Here is a 15406-nt window from a genome sequence, read left to right on the forward strand (position 1 = left end):
TGTGGACTCTGAGATGTGGGGCTTGGGGAGAGGGCATGGGGAAAGGGCTAGGAGTGGAAAAGCACTGGGCACTGAGTCAGAGTAGGGAAAAGTGTCTGCAAGTCTCCCCACCCTTCCCCAGTAAGGAGGCCTCAGTGGTAAAGTACCTGAAGAAGACCTCTGCCCGAGGCCTCAGGAAAAGAGACCTAGGAATAATGGCACCCGGGCTAGGAATGCAAATATTCTAAGAGCAGGAGCAGCCAGCAGGGCCTGAGTGCTTGACTGCAACACCCTTCAGAGACTGTGCACCAAGTCAGGTGTGGAGGGATGCTTGCCCTGTGAGGCCTGCCAGAAGTGGTACAATATACAGGATGGAATATTACTCAGCCATGAAAAAGAATGAAATCTTATTTGAGTCAGCAGGGCTAGACCTAGAGGATATTATGCTAAGTGAAATAAGTCAGAGAAAGACAAATACCATATTGTGTCACTTATATGTGGAATCTAATGAACAAGGTAAATAAACAAACAACACTGAAACAGATCCATAAATACAGAGAAGAGACTAATTGTTGCCAGAGGGAAGGGGTTTTGGAGATGGGTGAAAAAAGTGAAAGGATTAAGAACTACAAATTGGTAGTTACAAAATAGTCACAGGGATGTAAAGTACAGCTTAGGAAATATAGTCAATAATATTATAATAGCTATGTATGGTGCCAGGGAGGTACTGGAAATATTGGTGGGAATACTTTGTAAAATATATAAATATAAATGTTCCTCAAAAGGCTATGTCAATCTTTGGGTAGGTTCTGGGGATTTTTACTTTTTTCATATGTTTTAATTTTTTACAGCTTCCACATGCCTATTTTATAGTCAGAATAAGCAATAAAGTTATTTTCATTTTGGAAAAAAAGCTTTATCAGATTTGCCCAAGGAAAAGAAAATCAGAGAAGAGCTTCTAATATGGATGAGCATAGCCAGTAAACTTTTCCTTTGGACATTAAACAAATTTGGCACTTTTTCTTTGAAATTATGGCACCCTCATGGACTTCTTGATTATGGTACCTCCTTGCCTCAAATATTAAAACCTCATAAAAATTTTTTTTTAACAATATCACTAGACTGCTCAGGCAAATGCGGTAAGCCTAATGAATCTAGATTTCACAGAGGCAGCTGACAAAGTCTCTCATAATATGTTTTTGGTGAAAACAAGGAAACATGAACTGGGTGCTAAGACACTGGAAGGGTTTGGATACCCAAAGCCACAAAGGCTATCTTTCATGAACTCCAGTGGCAAACTGGAGTACAAAGTTTTAGTCAAGTCCTCAGCCTTTGCCTTCAGTCCTGGACTGGCTAGTATTTAAATCAATGACTTGGGCAAAGACAAAAAAGCAAGGGGATATCTTTAGTATATATGGTGGACTTGAAGTACGAAGGAAAAGTGGGAAATACTTTGGACGGTAGAATAAGAATACAAAAGGCCAGAGAAAATACAACAGGGGTCAATGTCAGATTCTGCACTGGGTCCAAAGCCAGGCATGAGCACAGGGCAGGAGTGATTGGCTACAGCAAGGCTCATGGACTTGGTCAGTGGAAAGGACAGCATGAGTCAGAAGCATGATGAGGGAGCTGGAAAAGCTATAGGGATCTTGTGCAGCACTTATGGAAGTGAAGCATTCGGAATGAGGAAGGTGCCTGGTCGGTGTGGCTCGTGATTGAGTGTCCACCCATGGACCAGGAGGTCACGGTTTGATTTCTCAGTCAGGGCACATGCTGAGGTTGCAGGCTTGATCCCCTGTAAGGGGTGTATAGGAGGCAGCTGATTGATGATTCTCTCTCATCATTGATGTTTCTCTCTCTCCCTCCCTTCCTCTCTCTGAAATAAATAAAAACATATTAAAAAAAGGAATGTGGAAGGCATTAATTTTGTACTACATTAAATGTAAAAGATGCTACTATGTGAAGATGTAACTCAGTGTCCCTCCTTCTCTCAGCCCTCTCAGGATGTGGTCAAGGAGATGATACAAGTCTCCAAGGATACACTAGAAAAGATCGACAAGGCTCGCTCCGAGGGCTTGTACCACGAGGTAAGGATTCATGTTTATGGTGGAAAAGGGTGGGGAGGAGGGCAGAAAGGTTCTCTAGGAAGGGAGGAGATGGGGTGGGCTGGAGGTGGAGAGGCTACCAAGCAGCTTGTTTTTCTGAAGATGTCCTTTTGTTGAGACCAGGACTCCTCTTGCCCTCAAGCTCTTAGCACTCCTTAGGGGTGTGTTCTCAGTGACTGTTCAACCCGCTGAAACTGGGTCTGGGAAGAATTCAGGCAGCCTGACAAATGTCCCTGGGGGGTTGTGGTATTACAAGTTGGTACTAGAAATGGAGAAATGGAGATGGCAGTAGGTTGCTCGCTATCCCATAATTAAATGCATGTCCTAGCTTCAGTTTCCAGTCTCCAGTAACTGAGCCTTCAGCCCTGGCTCTCAGAGCACCAGGAGTTCTCAGCTGGCTGTATACTATAACCACTGAAAAATCCTACTGCTCAGATCCTGACCCAGGACACTTTAGCAGAATCTCTTGGGGTGGGACCCAGACATCAGGATTTTTAGAGATCAAAAGTGGTTTCAAAGTGCATCCAAAGTTGAGACCCACTGCCAAATACTGACCTGCAGAGCACTTGCATTGAACTCACCCAGACAGCTTTTTAGAAACATAGATTCCTGTGCTCACCCCTTAAGATATAATTTATCTGCAACAGAGCACAGGGACCATAAATCCATATTTTTTTTCAAGCTCTTTAAGCAACTCAGGTATGTATCTGGTCTTCATTTTCATCCTTGACTCACTCATTCATTGCACATTTTTGAGGCCTTTCTGGGGTGATCCACAAAAGACATGCTCCTTGACTCCCAAGATTTCTGTTAGGCAGGGGATACGGTCACATGAACAAAGTGTTATTGAACAACATGGAAAGTGTATGTCAGAGGCATGAGATAGGAGCTGGAGCAATTAGGAGGTCTCTACTTGCTCCATTCCTCTGGCTTCTCTCCTCTTCTTCATTTCTCCTTTTCTCCATTCAAAATTGCCAGGGCATGTGTAGGGCTGGATGCTGCCCCCAGGTTTAAGGGAGTTGCCTTCAGGATGGATTGATTGCCAGACCAATATGTTGCCCCACCCCCACCCAGTTGCATCATGGGCCTCTGGGAGAGTCTCAGAGCAAAGTTAGTTTCCATTCACTTAAAATGGAAAGAAGTGTGTGGCATTTCTCCATGAAAGTGGCAAGGGAAAGAGAACAGTGAGCAATCCAAGTCTAAGGACCATCTGACTTTGTAGAGTGCAACCCAAGCCTATGTCTACATGTGAATCAGTTGGAAACGCCTGACTCCAAGCTGATTGGAGTCAGGTCCATCTTACTTCTCACAGGGCCAATGGGGTGATCTGATGGGTCTTCTAGCTTCCCAGGAGCCTCCCTGTCTGCCTATCCATCCTGTACACTTCAAGCAGGACAACCTGATTGTTCACCCCCACTGTGCATAAAGACCACCAGGGGCTTATACAAACTACAGAGCCCAGGGTCCCTCCCCCATGTATTTGGTTTCAATTGGTCTGAGGGTAAGGCCTAGACATTGATGTTTTTAAAAAGGTCTCTAGGTTAATCTGGAGCACAGGCAGTGTAGAGAATCATAGGAGCAGAGACTCTGGTAAATCATAGGAGCAGAGACTCTGGTAAAATGGGAATATTCATAGTAATTATCTCATGGCACTGTTGTAATATATATATATATCTTTCCTAACTCCCTGCTACCAACTGACTTATATATGGAAACTTCTCGTGTTGCCCTTTCCATCTCTACATCTTACCCAAATAAGACCATTTTTCTATCCAAATCACGAGTTGTGAGCAATCTCCTCAACTTTCAAAGAAGGAGTGTCCAATGTCATTGTGCTGCTCCCATATGTGAATTAAGCATGTGTCATGACGCGTTGGTAATGGACAGGGCCTGCGTCTCTTCTAGGTTGTGAAGTTGTGCCGGGAGTGCCTGGAAAAGCAGGACTCGGTGTTTGCTGACACCAATATCTACATGCTGAGGATGCTGAGCATTGTTTCCGAGGTCCTCTCCTACCTCCAGGCGTTTGAGGAGGCCTCGTACTACGCCAGGAGGATGGTGGATGGCTATGTGTAGGTGACAATCCTGGGTGTCAGATAATCTGGAAATGTGTCTACTCCAGGCAGGACAAATAGAGGGCACCATGCTGCTACCTCTCCCTCCTGTACCACAGCAAGCAGCAGTAATTGAGACTCTACAGTGGAATGCTCTTTTATCATGGTACTTCTATTAATAATGACCAAATACTCAGAGTTGGTACCTAAAATGAAACCTATTTGTCATCCCTGGTCTTTCCCGAATCCTGTAGCACATCTATTATTTGCTGATGGCTTCTGATTTCCTGATGGCCAAGTCCAGCTTGATTCTAAGTGTTTAGAAAGGGTCCCCCCTTACAACCAACACAGAAAATCCTGTGAGCTTTCATTCATTAAAATTGTAAATTATAAAATAGAATGTCCCTGCCTTCCCTCTGCCGATGTCCTCTCTGTTCATGTTGGCATGTGAATTTGTATATCTGGCTAAATGACTACATTGGCACACGAAGGTTCATTTTTTGGGGGAGGATGTTACTCATAAATAAAATATGGGAAAACTATATAACACATTAAAAGGAAGCTCTGTTAAGAAGGTGCCAAGGAGGGAAAAATGCAGTTCTGTCCCAAGAAGGACATTCTAGTTATTTCCCCGCCTTTGGCCTTTCTACTGCTTTCCTGGGAGAGGGCTGGGTGCACCGGAGAGCTCCCAGGTTCCCGTAGTAACATTCAGAGCACAATCCTGATTCCTTTCCCCATGAGGATGTGGCTCAGAGACTCACGTGAGAGTCTCAGCTCTTACAGCTTCCCTGTGTGGGGTTCTGGCAATCTCCCACCTGTCTGTGCCTCAGTCCCCTCTCAGTGGCTGCAGATGCTTCGTGGCACTGGTGGGAAAGAAGAAGGACTTCAATGAGAGCACTTTATAACTTGTCAAATACTCTGCAGATGTAAGGGAGGCTGGGATTATGTGTTATGATTATTTTATTGCCTCTACAGGAAGCTCTACCACCCCAACAATGCCCAACTGGGCATGGCCGTGATGCGGGCGGGGCTGACCAACTGGCATGCTGGTAACATTGAGGTGGGGCACGGTATGATCTGCAAAGCCTATGCCATTCTCCTGGTGACACACGGACCCACCCACCCAATTACCAAGGACTTAGAGGCAAGTAGCACTTAGACTCTGGGCCCGCCTGCCTGCTCTGAGCTCTCTGAGGAGGAGAGCTGACTTCTGAACTCTGCTCTGGGAAAGTCCCTAGATTGCCTGCTGGACCTGAAGGGAGCTCACAAGGCTTTAGCTCACTCCCCTTGTTTACATATGAGGAAACTGAGGCCCAGGGAAGGGGAGTAAGCTGTTCATAGTCAAATAGCTGGTGGATGACAACTGAGACTTGAACCCTGAGATGCTCCAGGCTTGACTGAGAAAACCTAAATAATGGTGTGTGTGTGTGTGTGTGTGTGTGTGTGTGTGTATGTGCGCGTGCATGCACAACCATGTACGTGACAAAATGTGCATTGCAGAATGAGTGGACTGGGGAGCACAGACTCTACTTTTTTTTTTTTTTAAATATTTTTATTGATTTTTTACAGAGAGGAAGGGAGAGGGATAGAGAGCTAGAAACATCGATGAGAGAGAAACATTGATGAGCTGCCTCCTGCACACCCCCTATCGGGGATGTGCCCGCAACCAATGTACATGTCCTTGACCGGAATCGAACCCGGGACCTTTTAGTCCGCAGGCCGACGCTCTATCCATTGAGCCAAACTGGTTTCGGCAAGCACAGACTCTAGAAGCAGCTGCTGGGATTGAGTTCCAGCTTTGCCATTTTCTAGCCATGTGACTGCAAATATTGAATGTGTGGGCCTCAGTCTCCTCGTCGGTAAACTGGAGAAAGAGGAGAGAGTTGTAAGGAGGGTGCAATGACTTGATGTGTGAACAACACTGAGAACCGTGCCTGGCACATGGCATGCTCTCAGTCTCTGCTTTGAAGGGCTGGTTTATTCAAGAGTGACCAAGTTCAAGGAGCTGTCCTCAGACAGTGCAGTGCAGGGAAAGATGAAAGACTTGGTGTCATAAAGTGTATGAGGAGACAGACTTCATACCTAGTGATTTAAGCTTGTCAAAGGCAGTTTTTGCCAGTCTTATTCACTGCTGCATCCTTGGCCCCTCAGTGATGCCTGGGGTTTGTTAAGTATGCTTTTTAAAGAAAATATGTTTTTATTGATTTCAGAAAGAGGAAGGAAAAGGGGGAGGGAGAGAGAGAGAGAGAGAAACATCAATGATGAGAGAGAAATAATTGATCGGCTGCCTCCTGTACACCCCTTACCAGGGTTCAAGCCCACAACCTGGGCATGTGCCCTGACTGGAAATCAAACCATGATCTCCTGGTTCATGGGTGGACGCTCAACCAATGAGCCACACTGGCTGGGCAATAAGTATTTCTTAAAGAACACATGGGGAAGTGAGAACTTCCTGTGTCTGTCACATACTGTAATTTCCCTGGTCTATTGGGAAGTAGGAAGGCATCTTACCCCTTTCATGTACGAGGAAACCGAGGGCTGAAGGGATTCTCCTTGCATAAGGTGGGACCCAAGTGCAGGGGCCAGGGTTCAAATCTAGATCCCCACTGGATGGTTCCTGAGAACAATCCCTCAGCTACTCTTTCAGGGGTCTGACTCCTTAACAAGCTGGCCAGTGGCCAGGACATTAGGCCCCCGATGGATGTGTCCTCTGAGGGAGCACAGTTGAATCTTGGTGACTGGGATTCATTTAACCCATTGCCTGCCTTTTCCAAAAAGGCCCAGGGCCATCCTGTCATGGGGCTTGTCATCACGATTCCTGGTGTGTCTGTGTCCCACAGGCCATGCGGATGCAGACAGAGATGGAGCTGCGCCTGTTCCACCAGAACGAGTTCATGTACCGAAAGATGCGTGAGGCTGCCCTGAACAACCAGCCCATGCAGGTCATGGCTGAGCCCAGCAGCGAGCCGACGCCATCTCTGTTCCATAAGAAGCAATGAGGACCTGCCTGCTGTGTGTGTACGTGTGTGTGGGGGCACTGTGGCTCGGGAACTGGGGAGACATTCTGGAGGGAGTGGGCTTCTGCGGAGACCCTTGTTGGTGAAGTTAGAGTATTGCTCAACCCTGTTGCTATGGGAATGTACTGATCTCTGTTCCTCAGTGTCATGTTGGTTCATTTCAACTCAGTTTAATTCAATTTAATTCATCCTATGGCTCAACTCATCCTGAAAGTATTTGTAGGCCTAGAGATAAAGAAGTTCCAAAAAGTAGCTGGGGAGGCAAAATGTAAACAGACAATTAAAGCGCTGTGTAATAATAATGCAATGTAAGCCGTATGGAGAGAGGGGTGCAGTAGAGGGCCTGTGCGGTGGGTGTGTGTATACGCAGTGTGGACTGTCACGGAGGGGATCACAACATCTGAACTGAGGTTGGCAGGTGCTTGGAGTCTCAGGTGGCTGCTCACCCAACTGTGCAGGTGTCTCTGGGGCTGCTGGTCTCACCCATGGTCTCTGGGGTATTCAGTGTTTGGGTGACGAGGATGGGAGAAGTCTTTTCAGGATGAAGCTGAGGGAGACACTTGGAAACACATATATCTGGGATTCCCTCAATTTCCCCTTCCTACAGTCACACATGTCATGCCTGCACCCACCCCTCCTTCTCACACCAGTAGACAGAAGCCCTGCTCCTTCTCCACCTGTGCTCTGGACTCCTTCCTCCCCTATGTCTTGGGCCCGGCTTCACCTATTCCTCCTTCTCCACCCTGGATCCTTGACATGTTTCTAGCTTCTTCAGTGCGGTCAGTAAACACGCTGGTAATCTACAGTAATAATGTTCACAGCTGAGTATTTTTTAAAGGGTTTGTCTCCCATAGTTATCTCCTTTTCTTCTTTCTTTTTCTTTTAAAAAAATCCTCAGCAGAGGATATTTTTCCATTGATTCTTAGAGAGAGTGGAAGAGGGAAAGACAGAGAGAAATATCGATGTGAGAGAAGTACACCAATTGGTTGCCTCCTGGACAAGCCCCGACCAGGGCCAGGGCTGGAGAGGAGCCTACAACCAGGTATGTGCCCTTGACATGAATCAAACCCAGGACCCTTTGGTCTACAGGCTGACACTCTATCTACTGAAACAAACTGGCGAGGGCTCATCTTCTCTTCTTCACTTTTAATTTCTTCCTGAAACCAATGCAGACTGGCTTCCTGAACTCCACTAGAAGAGATTTTACCAATGTCAGTTTTAGTGGGTCTTTTTTGGTTGTTGCATTACTTGGCATCTTTGCATCAGTTGACACTCCCAGCGCTGATTTCTGGAACACCACTTCCTTGTGCTGATGCTCTGATGTAGTTTCTCAGTCTCCCTCTGTCCCTGCTCCACGTGCCCTGATATGTGGCATTTCCTGTAGTTGGTTTTGTTCATCTGGTCACTCTCACTTTATTTTCATCTCAGTCTGTGCACACTCCCTGCAGGAGCTCGCCAGGCCCTTGGTGTGTTCTCTATCTTGAGTCTGATGGTCTTAAATCCGTATTTCCTAATCTTGCTCTTGAGCTCCAGCCCCACACACCCTCTTGAATGCTCTGCAGGCACATCAAACTCAGCACATCCAGAATAAAATTTTTTCTCTTTCTCTTTCCTATCTCCCCTCCCCAACATCTCCCTCCTCAGCACACCACCTGGGAACACTTGACTTCTGCTTCTGTTGCATCCTAGACTTCAGTCGAACCCACTCACTCCCCGGTCCCTGAGTGACCCATGTTCTCCATGCCTCTCTGAGTTTTCTACCTAAAATAGCTAAAACCTGCCAACTCCTATTCATCTTTCAGCATCTGGTTTGGAAATCACCCCATCTGTGAAGCCTTCCCTGAATGCCTTCAGTTCAGCTGGCTGCCTGAGTCTCTGGTATTACCCTTGAATCTCCCATCATAAATCTCTCCTCATGGCAGTATAATTCTCTGCCTCCTCTATCAGATTGTGAGCTCCTTGAGGGCAGGAGCTGTGTCCCTTTATTCATCTTTCTATTCCCAGAACCTAGCACAGGTCCTGAAACATAGTAGGTGCTCAGTTAATGTGTGTTGAATGAATGAATGAATAAGTGAATGAATTTACTTCTCAGAGCAGAAGAGATAGGAACTGTGCATTTTGAGTTTTTATGTTACAGCCGTCAACAAAGGCCATTAAATCCACTGTTTCCAAACAAATATGTGTGGCTTTTTTCTTTCTGATGATCTATTTAGGGCAGCACTGTCTATAGAACTTCCTGTGATGATGGAAATGTATTATATCTGTGTTGCCCAATACAGTAGTCCCTAGTGGCATGAGACTATCCAACATTTGAAATGTGTCCAGTATGAGTGAGGAATTGAATTTTTAATTTTATTTAATAGCCAATGTGGGTAGTGACTACAGTATTAGTGCAGTTTTAGAGAATAATTTAGTGTAGTTTTTAAGATTAGGACACTGAAACAGATTAAGTTTATATTACAAGCTCTTACCTTGGACTGGTAATTTCACCTATGCTTCAGTTTCGTCATTTCTACCCACCACACAGAGTTGCTATGAGAATTAAATACTTTATTTTTAAAAATATTTTTTATTGATTTCAGAGAGCAAGGGAGATAGATAGATAGATAGATAGATAGATACATCAATGATGAGAGAGAATCATTGATTGATTGCCTCCTGCATGCTCCCTGCTGGGGATCAAGCCTGCAACCCAGGCATATGCCCTGACTGGGAATTGAACCATGACCTCCTGGTTCATAGGTTGAAGCTCAATTTCTGAGCCACACTGGCTGGGCGAGAATTAAATGTTTTAAATGTGAAGTTCTTAGAACAGTGTCTGGCCCATCATAAGCGCTCCATGAGCATTTCAACCTTGCTACTGTTGGGGTATTCCTTCTCCTAATCAGAGAGTGAAGGTAAAGTGTAGAGATAAACAGTGTATGCTGGAACCAGCTTTTACCAGCCTGTGAGAGCTGATAGTACACACCTCTTCCCAACTCTACATTCATCAATATCACATTGATACCTTGACATTGGCCATGGTGGGAATATTTATACCATGGTAATTGGCTTAACATTGGAAGAACACATTAATTGGTAGTGCTTCAGTCTGTAAAAATGGGGTTTGCTACATGGAAGTAGCAGAATGGATAGTTAGAGACCATTAAAGAAGTCTTTACTTAAATTGGAGTGAAATCTGCATTCTGAAACCTCTACCCCCGGGTCATAACAAACCAGTGTAAAACCTCTGATTCATACTCTTCAGACTAAGCCACCAATGCATTAACAGACACAACTATTAAAGCCCAGATACAGCCACTATTGGGGGAATTGCTCAGGGTTTACTTCTCTATTGGGTGTAGGAGGGAATCCATGTAGTTGGGGCACAGAAAAGAGTGTAGCACCATGTCTGAGGGCAGTCAGAGGTGCACGCTTCTGGATCACGGTGTGCACACTTGTGAATGATGAACACCCAGTGCATGAAGGTAAACAGCACTTCTTGAAGCCCCTGGTTCCCTCCTGACACAGCATTACATACAAATCACCGGATCTCAGGTTGTCCAGGAGCGCTCATCAAGCTCAGAAAAGCACCGTGTGCAGCATGACCACAGCCAACACCTGGGCTCACTAACTCTGGCATGAACTTAGTCCTCCCTGTCAGCCTAGACCTCTCCACCTCACAGGGCTTGATCTCAGAACATTCTGGTCCAGGCACAGTTTCTCAGAGGTCTTCAGGAGTTGTATTTGTTGCCTTTTGTTATAACAAATTACCATGAACTTAGTGACTTAAAACAATGCAGATTTATTAGTTATTGTTCCAGATCAGAAGTCCAAATGGGTCTGAAATCTAGGTGTCAGCAGAGCTGTGTTCCTTGTGAAGGCTGTAGGGGAGGAATTTATTTATTTTTTTTTTTTTGTTTGTTTGTTGATTCTCACCCAAGGATATTTTTTCCATTGCTTTTCAGAGCGAGAGAGAGAGAGAGCGAGAGAGAGAGAGAGAGAGAGAGAGAGAGAGAGAGAGAGAGAGAGAGAAAGAGAGAGAGAGAGAGGAAAGGAGGGAAGAAAGAAAAGAGAGAGAGAGAGATAGAAACATTGATGTGAGAGATACATTGATTGGTTGCCTCCTACACATGCCCTAACTGGGGGCAGGGTGCAAACCACAATCCTGGTACTTGCCCTCGACCAAGAATTGAACCTGAAACCCTTCCGTGCACAGGCCGATGCTCTAACCACTAAGCAACACAGGCCAGAGCAGGAATCTGTTTCTTACTTTTTTTCAGTTTCTAAAAGCTTCTTCTAGAATGCCCCCATTCCTTGGCTTGTGGCCCTCCAGTCAGCAATTGCATCCCTCCTTCTCTGCCCTCCTGCCTTCCTCTTTCACTTATAAGAACACTTGTGACTAGATTGGGGCCACTGGGATCACCCAGGATAACTTCTTCCTCTCAAGGTCATTCCTAATCACATCTGCAAACACCCTGTTGCCATGTAAGGGAGCACATTCGCAGGTCCAGGCGTTCACACATGGACAGCTTTGGAGGCCATCATTCTGCCACCCAGCAGGCTTGCTCTCAAGCCCTCAGACCAGTCATGCAGGCACAGCTGCAAGCCTCTGAGCAGAGGACTTGGGACTGGAGTCCTGATTCCCAGGCCCCAGGAGAACGACTTTTCCTTCCTATCCGTCACACTGACAGCCATGACCAATTGGCCTTTTTCTCTTCCTTATTCCCCAAGTCAGGGATTCTAAGTTCTCACTTAGCACATGACAGCCAGTCTTTGTGCTTTCCCCTGCACACCAGTCAGTCCTGAATCCTCCTGTAGACTCTGCACCTTCCTGGGTACGGCAAAGAGCTGGGGCAGTGCAGGGAACTGCAATTTGAAGCAGCAGCTAGAATTCCAGCTACATGTTTGTGACCTTAACTGGCATTTGCATTTGGCCGTGTAAGACAGTCCTTTGCATTTTATTCACCATCTGTCTTGTTAGAGTGTATGTTTCTTGAATGGAAGACTATTGCCTTCCTTGTGGTTTTAGGTGTTCAGGCGACTCATACTCAACTTGTTTATACCTGAACTCACTCATCACTTCCCTCTATACCTTTACTCACCGTCTACTTAGCTCCCCAAGATCTGGGATATTATCTTAGATGCTTCCCTCTCCTTCACCCCCTGTAATGAGCTTCTGTAGCTTGTCTTTTCAGCTCAACTTCTCCCCACTTCTGATAACGCTACCAACCCTTCCTCTAGAGCAGTGGTTCTCAACCTTTCTAATACCACGACCCCTTAATACAGTTCCTCGTGTTGTGGTGACCCCCAACCATAAAATTATTTTCGTTGCTACTTCATAACTGTAATTTTGCTACTGTTATGAATCGTAATGTAAATATCTGTGTTTTCTGATGGTCTTAGGCGACCCTGCTAGCAGTTTTCAACCTGTGGGTCGTGACCCACAGGTTGAGAACCATTGCTCTAGAGCAAGCATGTTAAACTCCAAGGCTAACATGGGCCAAATAAACAAGGTTTAAGTTTATGTGAGCTGCAAAAAATGAAAAGCTTCAATTTTCATAGAAACGTAGGTTTATTTCCATAGAGACATGCTGACTACAAAGGGCTGAAATAAGTGAATCATTGTTAACATAAAATAATAGAACATTTTAACAAAAATTAATATTTTTTGAACATTAACTTACCAGACACTGAATAACTGCACAAATTAATAAGCGTAACACAAATAAACCTATTTTTCTTGTTCTCTGAAAGCGAAATATTTCCTGTTGTGCACACCAAACAATTCAGTACAAAACTAATGATGTGGCAATTGGCTGCTAAAATATTTGCTGCTAGTATTAGTGGAGAGAAATGGTGCACCTATGTGTAAAGGAAATGAATGCAACACGATTATAGTAATCAGTCATTAGTGAACGTTGTAGTTCGTTATTAATAATTATGTATAACAGGGTATTGTAAAAATTAAGTTACAAAATTTTTATTAAAACGTTTCTTACATACCGTTATATTGGCTGGGCTGCAAAAATATTCGTTGTGGGCTGCATGTGGCCTGCGGGCCATGAGTTTGACATGCTTGCTCTAGAGCCATTCCTCTGCACCATGAGGTTCTTAGGAGACTCCTCGGGATGGCTTGGCTCAGGACCCAGCCTGAACCTATCACAGCACAGCATTTCCTGACATACAGTGATGGCCCAAGAGTCAGTGGTGTGCTGGTAAATGTTTATAATATTTGTGATTTCCATATTGTAAATACTCTCACCTTGGCCAATGTCAAGCTACCATGCTGTATGTTGAGTTGGGAGCCAGTGCTATCTAGCTCCAATGCACCATTGCATGTGACTCAGGCCAGGCAATCAAACCCTTGCCAGCAAGGATTCAACTCCTGTTGTTGGCTCTGATGGCTCCAGCTCTCACTGAGCTCCTGTAATGCTGATCCCCATGTTACCCCTCAGGCCTATGGATGGTAATGAATTTCTGTGGTGGCTAGTCCTTGGGCGTCTCACCTATTTTGTCGGCTCCCCTTACTTTACACCTTTATGGATGGAGCTTGCATTCAATTTTTATCAAGAGAACTATTTTGGCCAAAAAAGAGAAGAACCCTTTTTGTTTTTGAGTGTGCCTTACTTCCTGCAGGTACAACCCCGACATACATCTTTCTAACACACTTCTCACATCTAATTACTAGAGCCCATTGATTCCAATTCCTAAATGCTCTGTTCTCAAAGCAGAACCTTTCTGCTTTGCTCTGTTCTCCTAGGCACTGTCTTGGTTCAGACTTTCAACATCTCTTGTCTGGACCATTGCTGCCTTTTCTTTAAAAGAAAAAAAAAAAGATATGTTTTTATTGATTTCAGAGAGAGGAAGGAGGAGGGAGAAAGAGATAGAAATATCAGTGATGAGAGAGAATTATCCATTGGCTGCCTCCTGCATGCCCCCTACTAGGGATCGAGCCCGGATAGGTGCCCTGATCAGGAATCAAACCATGACCTCCTGGTTCATGGGTTGATGCTCAACCACTGAGTCACACCAGCTAGGCTTCCACCATCTCTTAATGGTCTCTCTGTGTTCAGCCTTGGCCTTTCCCATTATTCTCAACAGCACAGCCAGAATAATTTTTCTACAATGCCCTTAGTATCATGCTATTCTTGTAGCTGAAAACCCTTTGATGACACCCCATGGTCTCCAGGTTCAAGTCTAACCTCCTTGCCAGAGTAAAAGGATTATTCATGGCAGAGACTCTGTCCTTCTCTGCTTCATCTCTTGCCAAGCCTTCATTTTACCACCCCTCCTTGCCAAAGAAATCTCCTTGGACGCTTTGTGAGTCAGGTGTAATGCCACCTCCTCTGAGACGTTTTCCTGGGTAGGCAGGCTCTGGAGCTTGCTCACACCAGCGTCATGGCATGGATCATACTGTCACCATATGGATTATGAATTGGCCTCCCTGCTAGACTGCAAGTCTCCCAGGGAACACTATGTCCTCAGAGCTGAGTGCTGCCCAGCCCTGACTTGGCTTAATGAGGCTAGGTTGTAAAGCAGATAAATAAATTCCATGTCTCCATGTTTTTCTGGTAAGAAGTACTAGAAAATCATTGGGTGGTCACTCTATGCCTCGAGTATGTATAGAAAAGTGCTCTGAAGATTAAGTATGGACTGAGAGCTCCCTCCCCACAAAAAAGAAAAAAAATCACTTTCTTTACTCTAATGGCAATCAGTTAAAAAGAAGAAGAAGAAGAAGAAGAAGAAGAAGAAGAAGAAGAAGAAGAAGAAGAAGAAGAAGAAGAAGAAGAAGAAGAAAAGCCCGGCCAGCGTGGCTCAGTGGTTGAACATTGACCTACGAACCAGGAGGTCATGGTTCGATTCTCGGTCAGGACACATGCCAGGGTTGTGGGCCCCATCCCTAGTGTGGGGTGTGCAGGAGGCAGCCGATCAATGATTCTCTCTCACCATTGATGTTTCTATCTCTCTCTCCCTCGCCCTTTCTCTCTGAAATCAATAAAAATATATTAAAAAAGAAGAAGAAACCCCACAGAAATGTCTACTTTTGTGTGGCTATATACAACCAAACTGGCTCTTCTCAAATCAATTGGCTTTGAGAAGGAGCGCCCTCTGTTGGTGCTATGTACACAGAACAGCCTGAGAGAAAAGGCAGAAGGGTCAGGAGAGAAAAGGGGGTCAAGGTAACAATAGCTGATACAACCAACAGCTGTTTATTCAATTTTCTTAAAGCAGGCTTCGGGCACCTGTACAAAATCTAAGTTCAGTATTTAAA

At 45.1% G+C, this 15406-nt stretch overlaps 1 protein-coding gene across 1 annotated transcript in view; it reads left to right on the plus strand.

The window, feature by feature from the left end:
* SMYD1 (SET and MYND domain containing 1) overlaps positions 1–9319 on the plus strand; it is a 51523-nt gene extending 42204 nt beyond the window's left edge. Inside the window, exons 7-11 of the mRNA XM_054728040.1 lie at positions 1974–2066; positions 3990–4153; positions 5111–5279; positions 6976–7153; positions 8242–9319. Coding sequence (XP_054584015.1) covers positions 1974–2066; positions 3990–4153; positions 5111–5279; positions 6976–7134 — 585 coding nt within the window. The 3' untranslated portion in view covers positions 7135–7153; positions 8242–9319. The remainder of the gene's footprint in view (positions 1–1973; positions 2067–3989; positions 4154–5110; positions 5280–6975; positions 7154–8241) is intronic.
* Positions 9320–15406: the final 6087 nt, after the last annotated feature.

Source organism: Eptesicus fuscus, chromosome 16 (assembly GCF_027574615.1).
Source record: "Eptesicus fuscus isolate TK198812 chromosome 16, DD_ASM_mEF_20220401, whole genome shotgun sequence".
Taxonomy (NCBI): Eukaryota; Metazoa; Chordata; class Mammalia; order Chiroptera; family Vespertilionidae; genus Eptesicus; species Eptesicus fuscus.